General features: G+C 34.4%; 1 protein-coding gene across 10 annotated transcripts in view; it reads left to right on the top strand.

Moving 5' to 3' along the window:
* The window catches only part of LOC149782433 (adhesion molecule nephrin-like), a 195,303-nt gene that overhangs the window by 49,794 nt on the left and 122,411 nt on the right, over positions 1-23,098 (top strand). For all 10 annotated transcript variants that reach the window (XM_089933836.1, XM_089933832.1, XM_089933831.1 and 7 more), the window contains exons 5-6: positions 5,791-6,063; positions 20,211-20,483. In XM_089933836.1, the coding sequence (XP_089789962.1) occupies positions 5,791-6,063; positions 20,211-20,483 (546 nt within the window). The remainder of the gene's footprint in view (positions 1-5,790; positions 6,064-20,210; positions 20,484-23,098) is intronic.

The raw sequence follows: 23,098 nt of genomic DNA, 5'->3' as shown, positions 1-23,098 counted from the left end.
GGAAAGAAATTATATCTTGATTTTACTAAACTTGTTGGTATTGCTTCTAGAAATCACATAGTTCAAGTCCATTGTGTCATATAATATGTTACAGTAATAATCAGTTAATATGAAGAGGGATATTGTATTTCATCCATTAGCATATATCATTTTTATCACTACTCCACCTGAACTAGGAGGATTGCCATAAAACGTTACATGCAAATTGATCCCATTGTCTTGTTGGTTTCGAATGCAATTTTGAAAATCTTATAGCTGCTCTTTATGAATCAACAAGTGCTTTTGACTGAATATTTCCCAAAAACTAAAATTCATGCTTACCACAAGCTTGCTGCCAGATTACAACAGGCTATCTGAGGTTGCACCAGCTAGCAACATTAATGGTGCTTGTACTAGCTCGCGGAAACTTAAGAAAGGAATTTTTCCAAGTGTGTAAGCTTGCAAAATTTAAAATTCTTGATGTAAGCTTGTATTATTGGTCATGGAGATTGAATGTTGGCAGTTACTTCTTGAAATGTTGAATATATATTGTTAATAAAGTCTATATCATGTGCAGTATAAGAAACTACACTGTCAAATTAAAAGAGGTTATTTTGGTTTTTATGCATAGCATATCATAATTCACTTGAGTTAAATAATATACATATTCAATATTGCAAAATTACTAAACACTTGAATTACTTGTACTTAGCTGCTACATAAATAAAATGTAGTATTTCAGCATTTCTCTATGAGTAAATTAACTAAAACAGTTGTTACAGCAACTGAGGCAACACAACCACCTGTTCAGCCACAACCTGATGTTCAACCACCACCACCACCACCAAGAGGTAGAACTAACATAATAGATGAATTTACTGAGGAAGGTATTGCTGCTATCAGGGATGGAGACCAAATACTTGATATTGCTGTCTTTGGATATTATCATAAGAAACAATATGTAAACCTAAATTTATTCACACTCTAACCAACTGGGCTTAGGATGCATTTCCAAATAAAATTTAAATAGATATCTTAGTCCAAGAATTCTGTATGAGCATTCAGATATTTCCAGGAAACAATTAATCTTTTAAAATTCAAATAATTTGAATAAAAATTAAAATGTAACTCCAAACTGTCACAACAAAAGAAACACCTTTACGTCCCAGTATTTAGAAGCCCAACTGAATAATTTCTCATTAGAAAAAGTTATACAGTAACTTGAGATGCAAAACAGATTCCCGGATGAGGGTCAACTCTCCAGAATTTTGAGAACAGCATATACGTATTTACGTCTAAAAGCACAGAGTCCCAGTTTGACTTTTACAAAACCAATCATTTTACTCTAAGAAAAAGATAAAAATACAAAGTTGTTTATTGGTCTCGCTGATTTCTGAATCAGGTCAGGAACTAGATTAGCTTTATGTGTTTACAACTAAACAGTCAGGTCATACTAGTTTCTAAAAATATCAGATTCCTAGTAAACAAAATTACATTAGTTTGACATGTAATTAAAATAAAAAGATTTTAAAACTTGCAAACAATTATATGAAATCAATTATACATAACATTGTATTTATGACTCTTTAGCGCTACACCAGATATAATGATCAGACAGCAAACCTAATGGTCTTTGATAGATTAGTAGTGTCTATGATTTCGCTGAGGATAAATGGACATCAAGAACCATCCAAAGACATATGACTAAGTTTTGACCAAAATAAAGATGCACGGGCATATATGGGGCATGATCAAAATGTTGACTCTGGACTGCATATATCTCAGCAGGACTTCTTGACATCGTATCCGATCCATTATTTCTCACTGGAATATCTGGATTGATTTAGACAGTCAGTCGTTGACATACATGTGCAAGGCTATTTTTCTGTAAGACAAAACATTGCTGATCGAAGGGATTGGTGGACAAATGAGTCATTGATGCACCAATGGAAAAGATGTAATATGATCATTCATAATGTTATAATGTCATATCATCACGTAAACATTACTATGACGTCTGTTTAGATTAAAATGCTGGAATCGGCATCAAAGAAGAATTCTGGGGCATACATCTCTCTAAAATCACCAGTGTTGCAAGGCCCTAAGACATTATTGCTGATTGAACATCTCCTCAAACAATACAATGATGCCAAGAAATCAAAGACTGGCATGCAACTTAAATCTTTCTGTGAATGCAATCAGTGATACAGCAAAAACTGTCAGTATGTTTCCACCTCTTGCAGAGATACCCGTACTGATTGCCATCGCTGCTCCAACTGTTGTAATAGCAGCTGCACTTGGTGCAGTTGGAATATCTACTGGCATGGCATTGAAAAAAGCAACAGGACATGATTATAGGTCTTTAAAAAATGGGATGGGGTCTAAGATTACCAGGAACACAGTACGGTCAAGGTCTGATACTGCCAAGAACGTTTTGCTGAAACTCCCCATGTCCAATTTAGAAGATTTCCATGTGATATTGATCTCAACTGGTATTGTGTTGAAAAAGGCCTGAATAAGTCATGAAGATACTCTGGTGTAGTTCCATGAAGACATTTATATAAATGAACTTTATTGTTATATGTTATCAGTATTAACAACGGTGTAATATTAGACAGTGAATTTGTTGCTGTTAGGGATATTTATTATGGTATAACAACAATGCAACCATACCAGTGCCGCTAACTGCAACAGATGAGATGCTGGCATCTTTGAAGCAGATTATCGCTAACAATGCTGCAGCCGACCACAATAATATCAGTGATGTCAATCAGCCAGAGTTAGATATTAGTTTTCCAATTTCATTAAAAGCACCCAATTGTCGGTCACTTGTGATCACACATGCACAATTATGACTTTATTGTAGTTGGCCAAATATCAGGGATGAATCATTTGTTGAATTATCTGCTAATAATTCATTGGTATTTTCACATAAAGCCAGCGCTGATAGAACATGCCCCATCTGGGAAGTCGTTTGCATTCCAGCAGCATCATATCAATATGAATGATGTACTTCAGCATATAATTAAGTCAATGATGGGAAAAGAATCAAAGATCGAAATCAAAGTACACAAGCCAACGTTTAGTGCTACCACTGAAATATCGACACTTGATTATGGCATTGACATATATAAGTCGTTAATCAGTGCCATGTTGAGATGGCCGCTGGCAGCACCACTTATTGTTGGACCACCACAACTAGTGCAATCGGATTATTCACTGAGAGGATATTATTTTATGAAAAGTCCAAAGTACTAAGACCTTTTATATAGGTTAAACAAATATGAAGAGCGTACAGTGAATGCTTCTCAAACAGGAGAAATTGCCATTGGGATTATGCAGGAACATGAAAATACACAGAGCAATATACAAACGCTATTTGAGCAGTTCTGAGTTTAAACAAAAAATCATAAATACAATACATCTGAACCATGTTGTCAGAATAGCCCGTAAAGATCCTAATTATAAAAAGTTATTTCTTGATCATTATAAGATCACCAAAGACCAATTGCGTACATTCAGACTACTTGGGTTGGATCAAGATAAAATGGAAATGGATCTTGATGACCTAATTGCTAAATATTTTCCAAAGATCTATGCCACATGGGAAAAAATTAGATGCCTTCCAAATATTCTCTGACACAATGATCCAACAGGTGGTGGTCATCATGCATCACCTGGCAAAATGAAGATCACATCGACAATTTCTGTGGATCTTGTCTGTGATGCAGTCAGTGGTTATATTACGTCTGGGCATGCATCCCATGGGCAGGTCATGCAAGGATATGTTCTTTATAACTTTTTCCATATGTCCCACTGGGTTATTTGATTGTGCCAGTGCAACCTAATCCTGTTTATTTAAGATGTCATAATCCGTTGCTGTCATGAATAGATTTTCGTCTAAATGACCAGGACGGTAATTTATTAGACACATGGGGAATAATTAACCATTAGTTTGTATGTGCATGACAGGCTGTGACGGACCACTTTTGAAAACAAAGTTCGCATTCCTCCGCCAATAATACAAAAAATATTTATATTTTTGGTACTAGTGATGTTGCAAATCTGCAGATTTCTTGGTGGATTCGAGCACAGTATTTTAGCTGCCTTGCATGCACACTTGCAGCAGTATGTGTTTCATATTGCCTAGACAATTCTGATCGTGTTTTCTGAGTGCTGCTTGCCAGTGGAACAAATTTAGCTATCTTGCTTTCGTCATTGACTAACCCAGCCATAGATTATGAGTTCCGTTTTGCCCGGGAGTAACTTGATAAAATGATTCTCTGCTGCTAATGTATATCTACCCTATTCCCATTGCTGCTATATCATTTTAATTATCGTCGCTGATTGTTTCAACATCAAAGAGTTGAACCACGAGACCATCTTCTTGTGATTACTCAAAGCATGTCAGATATGATCATGTTAATATTTTCTTTGTTCATTGTACAGTAAATGCATGGATTAAAAGAATCTGTTGAGACCAATTCAATACCTTGTTGCTGGATCATGTAAATTGATTCTAATGAATCCATATGGAGTTCTCTGAGTATATGCAAAGAAGTTTTCAAACTTCTTTATGTCCATGTCGCTGGGACACCAAGTCTAATGAATATTTCGCAATGTTTTTGTATCAACACCGTTAAAAATAACTCTAAAACTACAGTTATCTCTGATAACTTTTGGGATCTGAGTCCACCGCTAGCATCTTTGTTTTTAAGCCTGTCTCGTGAAAATATTCTGGGTGATTTTTTGTTTGTCAAGCACAACATCATCATAAGCCACAAAATTATTGATCTCCCATCAAAATCTTTGATGGATGATGCATCATTGATGTCGGTGATAAATTCAGTAATGTCATTGTAATTTTCATCCATTGCTGCTTCATTTAATTCCTTAAGAACATCATAGCATGGTTGGTCATCCACTAAATAACTTTTCTCCCATTTGATCCACTTCATTATCAGGTTGAGCAACAACCTGAGTTTTACCAGACCCAGACGGACCAATTATAACGGCTCAAATATAGTTTGGCAATGCTGGATGATGCTTGACAAGTTGCTCACGTGTCAGTCATGTTCATATTAAACGAATATAATTTATTTATTTTCACAAGTTTATATTGTGTTTGATACAAGAAGGTCACAGATACAACTAGGTTAAAAGCAGCAACGAAGAAAAATAAAAGGTGAGCACTTACGAGTAAGTGTGTAAAATGCGGTATACAAAAAACAAGTTTGTACGTGGTGACACAGTGATTGGCAGCAATATTGCTGCGACACTTGGATGGTTTGAAGTCAGCATGCCCAACAAAGTTCACCAGGCAGAAATAAGAATAATCAGTGTTGAAAATAGTGCAAAGCATTATGTTCCCAAAATGACTACATTAGTTGTCTCCAACCCCTCACAAGTAAATAAGTATATTTGCTAATTAAAATGGTTCCAAGCAGATTTTTACCTTTTTTAGAGTAAATTCATTGACATCTGAGCCTGCTATCATGGCAGCTATCTATATCTCTACAAATAGTATGAAAGATGAACACATGGTTGGAACTGCAGTTGTTAAACCCCTATCACCTTCTTGAGCCGGTTACTGGGAAAGTCTTCAGTTTTGCTGCCACTACTGTAGTAGGATACCAACATATGAATGGAATGACAGTTTGACATTCAGACACTCGGAGGGTATGAAAGCAACCATCTTTTTAAACAAATGGGTTTGTCAACTGGTGTAATAAGTAACTAAGAGTAGCTGAGCAAGAAAATACTTGATATGGAATCATATGATGTTTGAATACAGGACTTATTTTTTTCCAGATCTCCCTGCAGTGACACCCTTTGTATCACCAGTGAAAGTGATAGAAAGCAGTCCATTGGAGGTGGTGTGTAGATCTTATGGTAACCCAGTCCCAGACTTGACATGGAGTCCGCAGGGTGAAGATACAAAGAACAAGTCCAGGTTATACTACCATAACATAACCAGGAATAACAGTGGTACCCACAGATGTACAGCCAGTAGCACCATGAGTCCTACCATTGGTAACCCAGTGAATGTGTCAGATGCCAAGGATGTTGTCATTGATGTTTTGTGTAAGTAACATGTAATGTGAAACTTTCCATTTGTCTTTTGAAAGGACGGAGTCAATTTTCAAGTTCTTTTTAGGAGATTGTAACTTTGAGCTCTACTGGTCACAGATTGGGAAAGCTTATGAGATGGCCTAATGTCTGCAGACCTGCTTATCTCTATGATTTTGGAATAACTTAAAACATTTTGGCATCAAAATATGCACTACTGTAATGACTGTATGTCTTGGGTGAAAGTGTAAATACTTATTTAAAATGTGATCCCATTATGACAACAACGAAGAAGAATAGCATTTACTTCATGCTCATATTTAGTGAGCATGTTTACATCATGGTACACTACACTAAGATTTACACTGACTGAAGAACATCCCTTGGATTCGAATCATAGGTACCACAAAGCTAAACTCAGGTAATACCTCCAAAGTATAATTAAGATGTTTCAAATATAATGCTTTTATAATACCTTAACAACTCAAGGTTTGTCTTTGATGAGCATAAATAAGTACCATATATACTTGCCTATAAGCTTGTTTATGTATGAGCCGATCCCTGAAATGGAATAAGCATGCACACTGACAAGTGAATGACTGCGTATCAGTCAACCCACAAGTCTGAGACAACATCACACGATGCACATGGTAAGTATTGAATGCATTTATTTAGGCAAACTTATATTAGCAAATTTTGTTTACTTGTATAACTCTCTCAGGGTGTATGATTATTATATAGGCCTTTTCAATAAGTTACATACTTCCCTTAGATAGTGGGCACTGTCATCACTTAATCAACTTCCAGGTGCTGCGTTTCTTGATTTTGATTACTGGCTACAGTGAGCTATTTAAACGATGACGCTTTTGAAAGGTGTAAAAACTCTTAACTTTAATCTTACCCAAGACAGCATGGGCAGAATATTAGTGGGAGTAAAGAAGAATTAGTCAAGAGAGCGAAGGGGATTAAAACATTGGTTCTACAAGATGTAAATTATGTTTTGTTAAGCAATCAGCAGGGACACAATTCAGGGACAACCAAGAAATTGGCCACTCTTCTAGGTGAGAAAATGCCATTGCCGTTGTCATTGAATAATTGAACAAAAGATCTGTGTAACATTCCTGATTTTACAGACGGTGACATTTACAATTATTTAGTTTTGACAATGAAGGCAAAGCGACAGTTGAAGAGCGAAGTGATTTTTCAAGACCAGCACATCAACAATGTTGAATTTAACAATGTTTTGGAGGAATGTTCCCATTGTTACGTGAGATGTCAAGTGATACCGTCACTACCAAACAGTGATAAGAAGGATTATACTGTATCAGTCAGTCTGTCCAAAGTCACTGGAAATGTGAATTCAGCAGATTGCAATTGTACAGCTGGGTAACAATTTATTATTATATATTTTGTCTTGTGATACTTGCTTTTTTAACAGTTAATGTCAAGCCTGGATGCCACACAAATCTTTTTGTTAAAAGAAAAAGGACATTCATTTTCCTCTTTTCTCAAATTGGCTTAAAATATAAATCTGCATATCCTGTACTTTTGGTTGAGTTATTTAAATATCCATGTTCCAGGTGTTTAAAAAATACCAAAATATATTGTTAACAAAATTATAAAATGTGTATCATACTTCATTAATTATACTTAAAAAATAAATTGGAATAATATAATAAATATGGTTATGTATTTACAACATACCTCCACCCTACCCTACCCCTAGTTAAGTTTAATCACTTATAATAATATATATATTTAATCATACATGTATAACAGTGAGGGACCTTGTACACAATTCTTTTTCTTTACTTTGCTTTTTTTCAGTATGGATGAAGCCTGCAATCATATTGGGGCAATGTTACATGTACTGGTGGATATATCTGAAAAGAACAAAGATGGAACTAATGCTTCTACTTTTGCCAAATCAAAATTGAATAATCCCAGGAAATGACGTCTTAGTCCTAAGAAATCAAAGGATCTTTCCTTTCACCACTCACTATATAATATTGAGGAGCCATCATTAAAACCAACTGTTAATGTTGAAAGGTTTAGACAAAAGCTGTTAAAGCTAAACTCCAAAGCTGGATGGTTAACCAATTTTGAGAAGATCAAGGATGAAGAAGATAGCATACCAGCATTATTCAGCAACAACATCAGCTTCGTGTTTTCTGATAAAACAGATTTATCTTCTGAAAGCGCCACAATTCATTTCCATAACCACTTCAGAAACATATCCAATTCTAAAGAACAATGTGTCAAAATAGAACTTGGAACGAGAGGTCAGCATACTAACAGTAGGTGGATGGAATACAACAAATGGAAAATTACAGGTTCAAAGTTTAGCCAAGAGTTAATGTGTAAAGAAACTACATGGCCAGACAATTTAGTAAAATTTATCATTGGCTATACATCGTTTGATAAAAAGTGTGTCAAATGGGGTAGGGATCATGAACCTGTAGCCCAAAGACTTTAGATGAATATCATGAATGACAAAATCTCATCCAGATCTTCATGTGAGACTGTATGTCACAGAATGTGGCAAGAAATAACTTGGTTTTGCCTTAGAACGATTTGATCATTTTTGTCGTACATGCGTACAATGTTACGTAGGGTGAATAATTGTTTTTCTAGGTAAGCAACTGAACTAACATGTACCTCATCATAGACAAGATTGCGGCGAAATTCACTAAATGCATGGTAAGCACGGGTATTTTACCCTGACTAATACTCACTCTCCAGTGGATTTAAGGCAAATTCGTTTCTAACTGACTCCGGTCTATGGATCTTGTCAAGTTGTCGACGTTCTCCATTTGTGTTCTCCAGCCATAGGGTTAAGTGTTAAATTTGTATTTTATTTGATATGTGAAACATATTCAGTTTTTAATGTCATATTGTGAAATGATGCATTTATTAATACGCAGATTTGAAATGTGAACTTTTCAATTACAAGTTGCTATTAAAGTTTAATTTAGTAGCACATATCTATAGATATGAATTCTGAACCTATTATGCCCAGTTTGGTTTTATTGTAGTTGTTTATGGCTGTATGTAGCTGTCTAGGCTGTCTGTATGTATGTCTATATGACTGTCTGTTTGCATAGTGGATCCATGAAGGGAGGGTGTAGCCAATACAAGTGGGCCAACCCAGTCTAGGAGAACTGCCTGCTGTCTGTGCATTTGGGTGTGCAGGTATCTCAAGTTATCTGTCTGGCAGTCTGTGGGTCGATATGGATGATGATGTAACCATCAAGGCCATATTAAGACGAAACTGCTAGTTTGTAAACTTGTGCGTATGGTGGATCCATGAAGGATGTGTACGTCCAATACAAGTGAGGGCCAACCGTAGAATTCAGGAGAGCTGTGGTTTTTCAGTGGACACATTTTGCAAGTTTTACAAATATATATAAATCATAAGGCTGCAGAAATGACTGAGTCATGTTTGTTTCAGTTGGTTGTTTCAAGTGAGTACAATTGAGTAATTTTGTTTACATAAGATTATTTGAATCTTTATTTTTGATTACATGAGATTATGTGAATCTCACTTACATTCCAGGAGATTATTTGAATCTCACTTTTATTTGAATCATTTTTGGTTTTCCTATTTGTGAATGTAGTGTTAGAGTATTTGAATGAGAGGTATGTTTGGAGTGTGAAAGAATCACTGCATTTGTTATATATATACATATTATTTTTATTAATTCATTTTATATAAATTATCATTCATCACATTGTGTTGTTATCATTCAATCCAAGCATCCATTCAGGTCTATCCTGTTACACTGTGGGCTTTATGTTAACACACTTTTTCTGGGTGCAAGTCCAGATAGAATTGTTCATAAAATGAATGCGCTCAAGTTTCAGATTTCTTTACACGTTAGACCGCAATTTTAAAAATGGAGCATGAATATTATTTTCAAGTGTAACGACAAATGGCCATATATGGGCAAGGATTGGTGTGATTTTTGTGGTTTAGACTTTCAAACAACCACCATCTATTCAATGCATTCCGTTCAGTTTAGAATTCTGGAATATTATGGTAGAAACTAAATTCTTAATACCTAAAAGGAATTATTCCCAAAATGAACACAACACGTGTGCTTAGTGGTGTTCATCGGTCAGTGATGACAATTAAGGGAAATAAAGTGATTGTCAAAATAATGACATATAGTGACATTTCAAGTAATTTATCAACTCGATGAAATTGAAATAAAAGGTTACACAACAATATGGACTGAAGAGTTTAAGGTTTTCTTTATTAAAACTGCAGTTGACATGTTTACCAAATGAGTTTTAAATATGTGTTGTTGTTATATAGGCAGGTGTTTTTAAAAGTCAAAATTATTGCCACAAACATTTTTAAAGTAATGTCATGCATATGGATGTAACAGACTTCTGTAATACATCTAAATTAAAGTATTATAATACTAATTAGCTTTGCAAAGTGGTCGCTGTAAATTTGTTAATTCTGTACCTATCTTCCATATCTTTGTTACTTGTGACACATTTATCGGCATAACAGTTTTAAGAATATTAATTTTTTTCTTTTCCTTTCCCTCTGTCTCTCAGCATGGATACAAAGATTTGCAATTGTTCATGTTTGTTGCACTTCTCTTTTGGAGAATGGTTTCTTCTTTTGTTTAAATGGAGAGATGATGAGATGGACATCTTTTGGGGTTGTGATGTCAGAAATAAGGAATCCTTTGTCTGCCATAATGGCATTTCCAGGTTCACACATGTCAACCAGGGCACTGTCTTTAGTAATTTGTTTGTCGCTTGCACTCCCCGCGCACAAATCTGACACAAATGTTACAACTCTGCTGGATTAATTCCAATTAGCCCTTTCCATGTCATATGTGATTTGTAATCACTGTACATCAGTGATTTGTACTGTAAAACAACTAGGCGTTTCTGTGTGTAACACTGTTTACAGTCAATTATCAACCTACAATTTGGATATTTTTCCTTGAAACAAAGTGGCATATGTTCATCAGCAGCACATCTTGAATGCCATTGGATTAGAAAATGTAACTGTACATACAAATAACCAATCCACTTCTAAAAATCATTCCAATGTTAAATCAATCTGCAAGATCTTCCAGTAACAAGCTTAAGTCTCAATTGAATCAAGACAAGAAAGCTAGAATTCATCTATCAGAGGCAAGTGTCCTGGATGCCCCTTTCCACTTGTAGGACAATAACAAGCTCTCTAATTTGTAACATCACCTTTAATTTCATCAAATAATGCCTTGAAAATAGTTGAACTTGGAACTCCAGTATAAAATAGCAATTTTGGGTCATCATGTTCAATATCTCCAAATGAAGGGAATTAACCTGTATCCCACAATCTACAGTTGTCACATCCCACAATCTACGGTTGTCACATCCCACAATCTACAGTTGTCACTTTGTTAACAGGGGTGCCATAAGGTGACATTTCATTAAAATCACACTGTGTAGAAACATCTATCCTCAGGAGGGTATTGGTTTGTATTAATTGGTTGTTAATATGACTGACAGCAATATCATTTAAATTTACTGGTCCACAATAATCATGTAAATGTATAGAGGTGTCCAAAAGTGATTCAGTTTTTGCTGTAAATGGTTCTGAAATATTAATTAAATCATCCTCAACGTCACTCTCTTGTTCAGCAATGTCAACTTGTTCCATTTTTACGTGTTTAGGCTCAAATAAACAGTAACATACAGAAAGGGTGAAAACAACAAGCTTTTTAAAATTTAAAAATTTTTTTTGGGGAAAATTTCTTAAAAGTGAAAAAAGGAGAAGAACTTACGGTTTCAAGAATCAAATCCAAAAATAATCTAAGAATAATCCGTGAATTAAATTGCAAAAGTCCTAGTAATATATGTTCTCATAATTTCAAATTTGAATCCTGATGTAAAATCCAAGATGGATGACGACAACGTATGCTGTAGTCAATGTTGTGCTTATCTACAGTTTCTTGTAGAAATACAAATAATGGCACTCTGGTATTGGAAATCCAAATTAAATTTGTAAGCAATGTCTTTCCAAAATTTCTGTGTGAGCACTCCTCAAAATATTTTCAGAGAATAAAGAATTAATCCTTTTGAAATCCAAAATCTGGCTACAACAAATTAACTTGAGATCAGTGTGTAAAGCCCCAAAACTGAGAAATCTCTCTCTACATATCTCTGTTAAAACTAACAAATGCGTAGTCATGGAAAAAACAGAATTGCAAAATCAAGGGGGGGGGGGATCATGTGAAAACCAGTCATTTTCTCTTGGAAATAAAAAAATAGAAACGCTCTTTACATCTTTAATCCAAACCCCATCATGACCTTCACAACAGCTGATCATTTTAAAATAAAATACAACTGTGTTTACTAGTTTTGAATCAAGGTCAGCATCCAGGCCAACACCTGGTATTTATGAAATGAATGATTCAGGTTAACCAATTTTCTGGAAAAATATCATCTCCATTGAATAAATTTACATTGTAATAGCATGTATGAAAAATTTAAAACAATTTAAAACAGACAAACAATTAAATTAAAATAAATATATATTAAATGACATAAACTTAACACCATATCTTCATTTAGTTGACAACCCACAGGAATATGCCAGGAAACTTTCACCATGAACTTTTGCAAAGGGAATACAATGATAATATTATGGAGTGAAATTTGTGAGGTCACAGGTTCAAACACCGGCCGAGCAATACCAAAGACTTATAAAAATGGCACAAGCAGTTGCTTCGCTTGGCACTTGGCATTAAGAGGTTAATGTTTGGACTGGTTGGCTTGGTGTCAGTATAATGTGACTGGTTGGAACATTATGCTAAATGTCTGCAGAATGATGCTTCACTGCTAGACATCACTATAAAGTGCCACACTGCAGACATCTTAGCAATATGACTAAAAAAATGTAAAGCTTCCTGTAAAAATCTAAATCACACACACATACACACGTACACACATAAGCCCTCAATTTGTAGGATCTCTTATATCATTTAAGTATCATTGTAAGTAAGTACACTACATTATAGTACACCTTGTCTCCTGGGCAATCTCAAACCAGCCCGTGAATTATGAAGTCTTTATTTACCTTTATTTAACTTCGTGTGGCAGAAATCAGAAAATATGCACATGCAAAATAATAACAAAATCAATCATATTATTTTATGACAGGTTAGTAACTGTTTGGACACTGAAAATGTATTCTGTTACCTGCATATAAGTCTTAGGACACGGAAAAAGTTATTTTTTCATGTCCCAAGAGTTGCCTCCAGTATGTTAGTCAACAAAGAATCTTAATAACTTTAAAAGTTTAGACCCTGGCTTGTTGATAAACCAATCCTTCCCTTATTACAGGCCTATATTTATTCCTAAATTATTTAGCTTATACACAAGTCTATATGGTACGTAATTACTTGGGTATTCATACTAATATAATGGAGTGGATGGCAGAGAGAGAGAGAGATTGTGCATTGTGATGATTACCAACTTAGAGCATTTTTAATATGGGTACTGCATGCGTTATAGATAAGTCAGAGAACACAGTTCAGATAAAAATATTTTAATTTTCAAAAGAATTCATGTCGGTTACGCTCTAATTTCCCAATTAATGTTTATATAGCATAATCAGTCTAGTTGATCACCGTCTGTTCATCAGCTGCTTTGGTCATTGATGTGCAGTCCTACTCATTTGCTAACTTTTCAGCACCTTTTGTAATAAAGGCAGTCCAGTGTTTGCATAATTTTAGCCTTCTTGGGTTTTGCTAATTTAAATGTCTAGTTGCTGGAGTTTCAACATACACCTGGAATTACAGCAGGGTCAATGTTTCCCTTTCTGAGAGCCTTCTTTGCTGGATCTGTCTTGTAGGCTGTGGAAAGAAATCAATGATAAGGAGGGATCTTTGTTTCAGAGTGCGCTTTAGAGACACCATGGCAACATCACTGCCTCACCCATCCAGTATTTCTTATGCACAGTTACAACCTGTCCTTTGCTGTCAAATCATGAAACTCCTTGAATATAGCCATTGGTGGTAGTACCTCTCCTGATGCTGAAACCACAAGTACTTGGGTAAATTTCTTTTCTTTTGCTGCTGTGGTGCTAATGCAGATGGATTTAGTTCCCTTTATCTCCACCTTTTTTCCCACAATGAGGCTGAAATACATGGGTGTTGCCAGTACTCAGGGCTAAACAAATCTCTGAAACAAGAGACTATTAAAGTTGCCAATGTGGAGTATAATAATAATAATAATAATAATAATAACCTGTTTAAAGAGGGTAACACAATTAGCTAAGAACTAATCTACCTTGAGGCCCTCATACAAAGGAATTTATTTTAGCTGCACCTCTGAAACCACCGGATATATTGGGTTTGGAAGAAGGAAATAGAGTGGGCATTTCTAATTTCAACTGGAATACTATTCCAGAGCATAGTTCCGGAGTATTGGAAACTTTTTTTAAATAACTCCTTATTTGGTTTGGGAATTTTATAGTGCTTGGTAGACATGGATTGCATGTGGGGTGTATTACCAAGTAGCCTATACTGGAATAGTGATTGTAAATATTCAGGAGCACTATTATGGGATATTCTGTACATTAATTTGGCTTTTCTCAAACAGATTCGGTCTTTACTAGGTAAGAATTTTAACCTGCCAACTAAATTTTCCTTGCTTTCTTTCTGGATTGATATTAGGCCAAATGCTTTTTTTTGAAGATGTGCCAGCTTTGCCATGTTTTTATCATTTGAATTACCCCATACTGTATTACAGTAGTCTAAATAGGGTTGTTTGTAACTCTTATACAATAGTTTTATTTGTCTTTCAGGGAGAAAATGTCTTATCCTACTGAGAAGCCATAAACTTGAATTGACTTTTCACTGATATGTTTGATATGTTCAGTCCATGATAGGTTATTATGTACCAGAACACCAAGTAGTCTATCGTGACAGACCATTTGCAAATTTTTATCCTTCCATGTCAGACATAGTTCATCACTACCAAGATTTGTCCTTCTTTGTCATGTTGATATAAGTAATATTTTAGTTTTACCAGTATTTACTACCATGCCAATGCATGTGCACCAGTTTTCCAGTTTGTTTAGGGCATTCTGTAAAGAAGATTTGAGTTCATGTTTTGTGTTTTGGATGTCTGACAATGTTGTGTCATCTGCATAGAGATGTGTAGATGATATTGAGTCTCTTAGTAAAAGTGGTAGGTCATTAATAAATAGAATGAATAGTAATGGACCTAGAATTGAGCCTTGTGGTACTCCATATCTAATGGTTCCAGGTTCAGACAGAACATTATTTATGTAAATATGTTGTGTTCTCTCACTTAAGTAAGAAGTAAACCATCTAATTATTCGGGGGCCCCGAGTGGCCGAGTGGTCTAAAGCGCTCTCCATTACGGATCACTGCCATCTCACCTCTGTCTGCATGGGTTCGAGTCTTGGATTCGGCCAGTGAATGTGGGTATGTGATAAAGCTTGCCAGTAGCTTCTCTTGGGTCGGTGGTTCTTTCCGGGGGTTTCCCGGGTTCTTCCTCCTCCATTAATACTGGCCGCCATGTTTAGCCTATCGTGTGCTGAAAAATGGAATTAAACCCTATAACAACAACAACAATGTAATTGTTCCTTCATCATACTGGTAGATTTTCAGTTTCTTCGACAGGATTTCATGATCCACCATGTTAAAATCTTTCCTGAAATCTACAAATTCAGTTCCTATTATTCTACCTTGGTCAAGTGCTTGAAGCCATTTATCAGTTAGGGAGATCAAGGCAATCTCACAGGAATGGTTCTGTCTAAAGCCTGACTGATTAGGGTGTAACAACAAGTGTTTGGTTAAATATGACATTAATGAGTCATGGACATGTTTTTCATTCCATTTTGACAAGTTTGGTAGTATTGAGATTGGTTGTTAGTTATCAGCATCATCCTTAGAACCAGATTTGTGAACAGCAGTTACTTTTGCAGTTTTCCATATTTTGGGGACAGATGAGGTTGCAATACTTAAATTAATTATGAATGCTGTGCTATCTACAATACCAAAGGCAGAAGATTTAATGAGTCGTGGACCAATCTGATCAAGTTCTGTAGCTTTCTTGGTATTAAGTTCACTGAGACATATCTTTTAACAAATTTTTTTGATACTGGTAGGATAGAGAAACGTACCTCCTTAGAGATTTTGCTGCTGCAGAACTTTTTCAGTTCATTAAAGTTGTTTTCTATCACTGGTTCTTTTAACTTTGTGGTAATGTTGGTGAAAAAAATCATTGAAAACATTTGCAACGTCAGTGTCATCAGTGACTATGGTGTCATTTACCAGAAGTGAGTGAATTTTATTTGTCTGATCTTTGTGTGTTCCTCCAGTGAGTTCATTGAAGACTTTCCAAATGGAGTTTGTGTTTTTGTTTTAAAGCAATGATTGATAATAAGTTTTTGTTGAACTTTTTTAATCATACTTGTTATTATATTTCTCCATACTTTATATTTTGCATGGTTTCCAATAGCCTTGAATTGGTCTCGTGTTTTCATAGCATCTAGGATTTCAATAGTAAGCCAATAATGTTGAATTTCAGTCTTTATTTGATTTACTTTCAGTGGTGCATGCTTAGAGACTTTGTAACATCCATGAATAAGTCAGTCCACACCCTCATGGCTTCATTTATGTCATCAAAAGTTTGGATCATATTCCATGGAACTTAATATAGGTCACTGAGAAATTGTTCTTCATTCAAAAAATTTGAACTGTCAGTAAGTGATTGTTTTGTGTGTATTTTTCTTATTTTTCTTGCATTTAACCTTTCTTGTCAAAAAAGTAGTGGGCTATTTGTCCCACATATTGGACTAAGCCAATGACAACATAGTTGCTTTGCCTATTGGCTTAAGAATTAGGACAGTCAGTACATACATTGCATATGAGTGAAACTTCTCCAGCTGAAATTATCCATGGTATACGATGGAGATCTGAGTTCACTAAACCTGTTTTGATCAGAGATCTTTCATTCTGAAACGCTATTTTTGATCTGGAGGAATATTGACCCTTGGTCCAAAGGTTACCCTTCCACATCATTTGACAGCTTTATGAGATGTGGCTTCATGGCATCCTCTGGATTTGCAACAGGGAACATTTTTCCCTTTCAAAACTGCTCCCCAATATATGGAATCTATTCCAGTCAGGTCATCTAGAAGCTGTCTCATATACCTTAGTGGACTGGGGCAAGGGGATACATCTCTCTCTCTCTGAACCTCTATTCTCCTAAGGTATTGATTGGGTAATATTAAGAAGAAGAAACCAAATTTTTCTAGTAAAATACGTTTTTTTTTCTATTTACTTAACCATTTTAATAAACATCGACCCTATAGAGGCAGTTAAAAAGTACGTTGGTCTGAAATAAACAAGTCTCTTTGAGAGATTATCTAATTGTCTGACAGTAGCTAGGCCTGCTAGGGTGATATGTCAAGTCAAATTCTGCAGTGTGAGAGTCCATTTCACTAATTTGAATAGGTAAAACACAAAGTAGAACAACCCAATTCATTAGATTGAAGCACAAAGATATATGCTGAAGAACTGATGTTACACATCACTGCATCAAAAGGGAATGTTGAAGCTAACTTTATTAAAGTTTGTGATCAGCAATGACGTTTCTTTGAAGTTGGAGTTTTACTCTCATATTAAATGCAAAAAACAATTATTTCGTTTGTCAGAATAGTGCTTAAGTGTGATTCATTTTTGAAGAGTGTAATTCAGGAAGCAGTATGGTATCAACATTGCAAATAAAGCCCAGCAAAAATAAATTTCAAAACTCCAGGTTGTTAGAGGTTTACTTTGGCAAGCACAGCAGCAAGATGGAGCATTTAATTCATTTTATATTCTGTAAACTTTAGTCATGGACTTGATATATCATAGTCTTTCTGAAGTATTCAACATCCATGAAAATCGGAGCTCTATCTGTCAGATTAGTTCTCTTTATTCTCAATTCATAATCTTAATCTTGTGAAAATGCCGTCTATTAATTGACCCTTGAATTTTTGTATGAATTTATACTTCCTGGTATTCTTTCTAAAGCAGATAAGTCCAGTTGTCCCAAGAACTGATGCAACTTTGGAAAACAATAGAGACTAGATTTAAAGAAAAAAGATAGTAACCCAGACACAAAAATGATAGGTTCAGTAAGCGAAAATGTAAAACTTGCACCATTTTGGTGAAGCATTCATTTGGCAAATTGTCAACCGAAAGAAATGTCTTTTACTCATTTAACCATCTGTCAATATGAAAATCTCTCTAAATCGGATGTGCATGGATTTTATTGGAAATTAGAAGGAAAACCTAGGATTCTTCCAGTCTAATTTCAAATGAAAGTAATCTTCAGGGGACTATGAGTTAAGCGGAAATTACTAGAAGTAGACATAAAGATCAGATAAACATAATTTGCATTAATATTTTATGACAGGTTTGTTTTTGATTGATAAACATTTTGGAGTTGCATCATTATTTAGCAAAACATAGTAAGCATGATACAAGAAAATTCTGTATTCAGCTGAGGTAGACAAAGGAAATTTGGTATGTTTATTTACATTAGTATGTACATGAGCTGGTTAGATTTTCAGGCCATTACAACAATTATTCCATTTTTAAAATGTGTTTTGAAATTATTTTTACAAAAGTTTTGTTTGCAGTTTCACAAAAAGCTTTACAGCAGATAAACAAAATTTATAATGCTTGCTAATAGGAACATGCAAATGCTTGATAAGATTTTCATGCCATTACACCATGTTGTGAACATTTAAACTTTTTCTTTGTTTGGACTTGTTTTGGTTTACATGTTTTACAAATAAATCTGTCTATTTATTTAAGGGTTCAAGATTTTAGCTTCATGGACCTAATATTGGAAGAATGTAAAACTTGAAGTCTTGTGTATTATAAATTGATGGAGCTGCCATGAAAACCATGGACTTGATATATCACACTCCTAACAAATTTTATTTCATTCACCTCTCTATATGTTTATTTTTATCTGTCAAATACCAATGTCACAGAATGACATTAATTCTGATGGTGATAATTTGGGGAGGGGGGTGACTTTGGTTTTGCTTTCAAACACAAATTCCTTTTTCCTGCTCATATTACTGTTTAGATTTGTGACTTGTCATTTTAAATCTTTCTTTTAAACTTGAGAAAACATGACAATTCCTACAATTCATTTTGTTTCTTCATCCTAGACATTATGTAGTAAAACTGTGTTGAGAAATTACGTATTTATCATATGCAATTCAAATAATACAGCTACATTAACATCATATTGATCTGGTGTCCTAGTGGTTAGAGCATCCACTTCAGATGCAGGAGGCTGTGGATTCAAACCCTGGCTGAGTCATACAAAAGACTTCTGAAAATGGAACTAACAGCTGCCTTTCTAAGTGCTCAGCATTAAGAAGTTAGTGTTAGGACTGGCCAGCCTGGTGTCAGGATAATGTGACTGGGTGGGTCATCATGCTACATGTCTGTGGCACAAGGTCCCAGTGCTAGACATCACTATAAACTGCCACACTGCAGACATCGTAGTAATATGACTGAGCAATTTTTAAAGCTAGGTTACAAAAATTACTCACACACACTCATATATTGGAATCATTGTTGTGGATTGTACATCACATTTACTGGAGGATCAGATGAAGTTGAAACTTGATTTTAGGACAGAGTCTAAAGATAGAAGTGTTTTTAGATGTGAAAATTAATGTTTTCCATGCCAAAATCTTGATGATTCCATTTGTATTTTACCATAAGTGAAACTTGAAAAAAATTGATTGTGCATGCTCATTTTATAGTTATCATTGTCATCGGCAGAATAAACAAAATGCTTTAAAGATTAATGTCAAATTCCTTTGGTTGAAATTAAACAGGTGATCAGACTAAGTAGCAGATATTTCTACTGGCTATGATGCTACTTTATAGCATTTGCTTCAGTTTTTATTTCTGACAAATTAATCATTCAATACAACAAATGCTGCATGTGATTGATAGTATTAACACATGTCACTCAACTTGAAAGTCAGCCTAAATGTCTTTTAAGTGTAGTGAATCGACAGTTAGATTATCTTGAACGAAGGTATCATATTTGGATATTTTTCTTTTATCATTTGTTTTAATTTTTATATTCTTCAGACCCCCCAACTTTGTTACCATTCGTATTACCAGTGAAAGTGATAGAAAGCAGTCCATTGGAGGTGGTATGTAGATCTTATGGTAACCCAGTCCCAGACTTGACATGGAGTCCGCAGGGTGAAGATACAAAGAACAAGTCCAGGTTATACTACCATAACATAACCCGGAATAACAGTGGTACCCACAGATGTACAGCCATTAGCACCATGAGTCCTACCAATGGTAACCCAGTGAATGTGTCAGATGTCAAGGATGTTGTCATTGATGTTTTGTGTAAGTAAAAATGCATACCTACATGTATTTGTTTTAGCTCTTCTTCAAGGAAGAGGCAGGATATTATGTCGATTGAAACAACCATTCAGAGGAAGAGCAATCATATTGTCAGATGTATATAAATTTTAGTTTTCCCTCAGTTGTGTCAGATTGTTCTAGATGTGTTTCGAGATTTTACTAAATCAATCGACAATTAATATGTATTTTAAATTGTGGATATTTGTATTGATAATTAATTTGATGTGAATAAGAACAAGTAGATTCATAAAATTGATGTTGACACATGTCTAATGTCTGATATTTTAATTAATTAAATTAGCTCAAGTCTGTCACCGATGACATCGATATTACAAAATATTTTCAGTGCTAGTTTTCATCATTACCGTAAAATTATAGGAACCAGTGATAGAAAACTTTTCTTGATGAACTGAAAATGTTATACACTAGCAAAATCGATAAGGGAGGTGTGTTTCTCATTCCCACCAGCATAGAAGAATTGTTGTTAAAAATATATACTGAACATGTTGCTAAAAAAAGCTACAGGAAATGATAAGATTGGTCTATAACTAATAAAAACATCTGATTCCATTGTTTCCGAAAGTATAACATTCATAATGATTTTAAGTATTGCATCTTCTTCTGTTCCCAAAATATTGAAAACTACAAAAGTAAGTCCTATTCATATTTGCTCCAAATGTTGTTTCTAAACCATATAAACCAGTCACCAATCAAGCTTTAATTAGAATGGTTCATGTGAGACTTCCTATTAACTAAAAGTTTAACAATGTTATTACAGCATAATTTTACTTCTTGGGAGAACACAACATGTTTATATAAATGATGTTTCAACAGTTTGATATAGAATCTCATAAGGTTTAATTCTAGGTCAGTTACTATTGTTATGAGTCTATGCTCCTGAAATAAGTAACAGAAAGTGTGTCAAGCAACAAGCTTTCTAAAATGCAACAAAAATTATTTCCCTAGAATACAAAGTGAAAATGAAAAAAAAATCTTACAGTATTGCAAATTAAATCCCTGAATAATTATAGAATTACAGACACAAGTCGTAATATTAAAAGTGTTGAATAAACTTTAGTGGGATCACAATCCGAAAATATATCTTTTTGTTTGTATTTCACTATAAATCTGAGTTATGTTTCCAAGAATATTATCAAGACACTTCTCTGTTTCCAGAGAAAAATCAGTTGAATTGAATAATTTGAAGAAATAAATTAAAGCCCAAATAAAGTAGTGGACACAACACTAATATAAATTGATTATACTAGATCTTAAAGCATGAATGGCAGGCAGACTTTCAGATACAAATTACATATATGACAAGCTAAGATGTAAAACAAAATCATGGATGAGGTTGTTTACAAAAAATGTCACTGATTTTGGACAAGGTCTGCCACTAGATACAAAGTTTCATTACAAACATCATATATTGAAATAAAAAACAAAACAGAAACAAATACAAAAAAACAAACAATTCAAATTAAATATACATAACTATATTTGTTACTGATGACCAAGTAAATATTATGTAAATCTTTGCATGCCTTATTATTAATATTATTATTATTATTATTGTTATTATTATTATTATCACATTCATTATTATTAGTATTTGTTTATATATAAAAAGAGAGAGAGAAAGGGAGAGAGTTTGTTTGGTTCATATATATATATATATATATACACACACACACACTGCTCCCTTAATAACTTGCACCCTGATAACTCACAAACCCGCTTATAATGAGGGGTCAGGTGGGGATCACATTTTTTTCACCAGAAAATACCACCAGAATGTAACCCTATTTCTTGAACTTCATGAAAATCGTGATTAAAACTGGGGACTGAAAAATTGATATATTGATCATTTTTGGGTTGAATACGGTACATGTGACAAGGAAATTTAACTCAACATTTTGAAATTATCAACTTTTAATAAGAGGTCATATAATTGGTTACATTTTCTTTCCAAACAACATTATTAATACACCGTAATTAGAGATATTCAAGAAAATTTTGATCAATGAAAATGTCAATTATGTCTAGAGTGAGCAGTACATTAATATTTAAATGGCAATTAAATAATTTTTATTAAGTTAAATTTATGGTTGAATTCTATCTTTTAATTCTTCTTATGTTCATTATAAATGAAGTATATATTTAAATGTAAAATGTGTTTCTCTACCATAACATAACAAACAGGAAAATACAAACAGCTATGTCCGCAAGCGTTTCTCAGAAACTAATTAAGTGCCAACTGTGTTTTGATAACTGACTTGCAGAAGTACTTGGTGTATTGCTGCTTCGAATTAAAAAGCTGGCCTCCTTTGCATTATCATGTTAGTTATATCTTTTGAATCATATAAAGGAGGTGGAATAAAAGAAAAGTTATAAGGCATGCAAATCCTACAAACTTAAAATCTTGTGGCCCCAGTCATATGTCAGGTGAACTCACTTCACTTCATCAATTGAACACTGTTATGAATGTTGTTGTGTAGGTAGCATAAACTGCTTTTAATTAACTGACTCTAAGATGACCTTTGGATGTGAAACATGCAGGTATATATTTCCAGCTGCATGCATAAACATCTTTCGCA

Source organism: Sinohyriopsis cumingii, chromosome 15 (genome assembly GCF_028554795.1).
Source record: "Sinohyriopsis cumingii isolate HCF-2022 chromosome 15, ASM2855479v2, whole genome shotgun sequence".
Taxonomy (NCBI): domain Eukaryota; kingdom Metazoa; phylum Mollusca; class Bivalvia; order Unionida; family Unionidae; genus Sinohyriopsis; species Sinohyriopsis cumingii.
The sequence above is the reverse complement of the archived record's forward strand: the minus strand, read 5'-3'. Positions and strand labels throughout refer to the sequence as shown.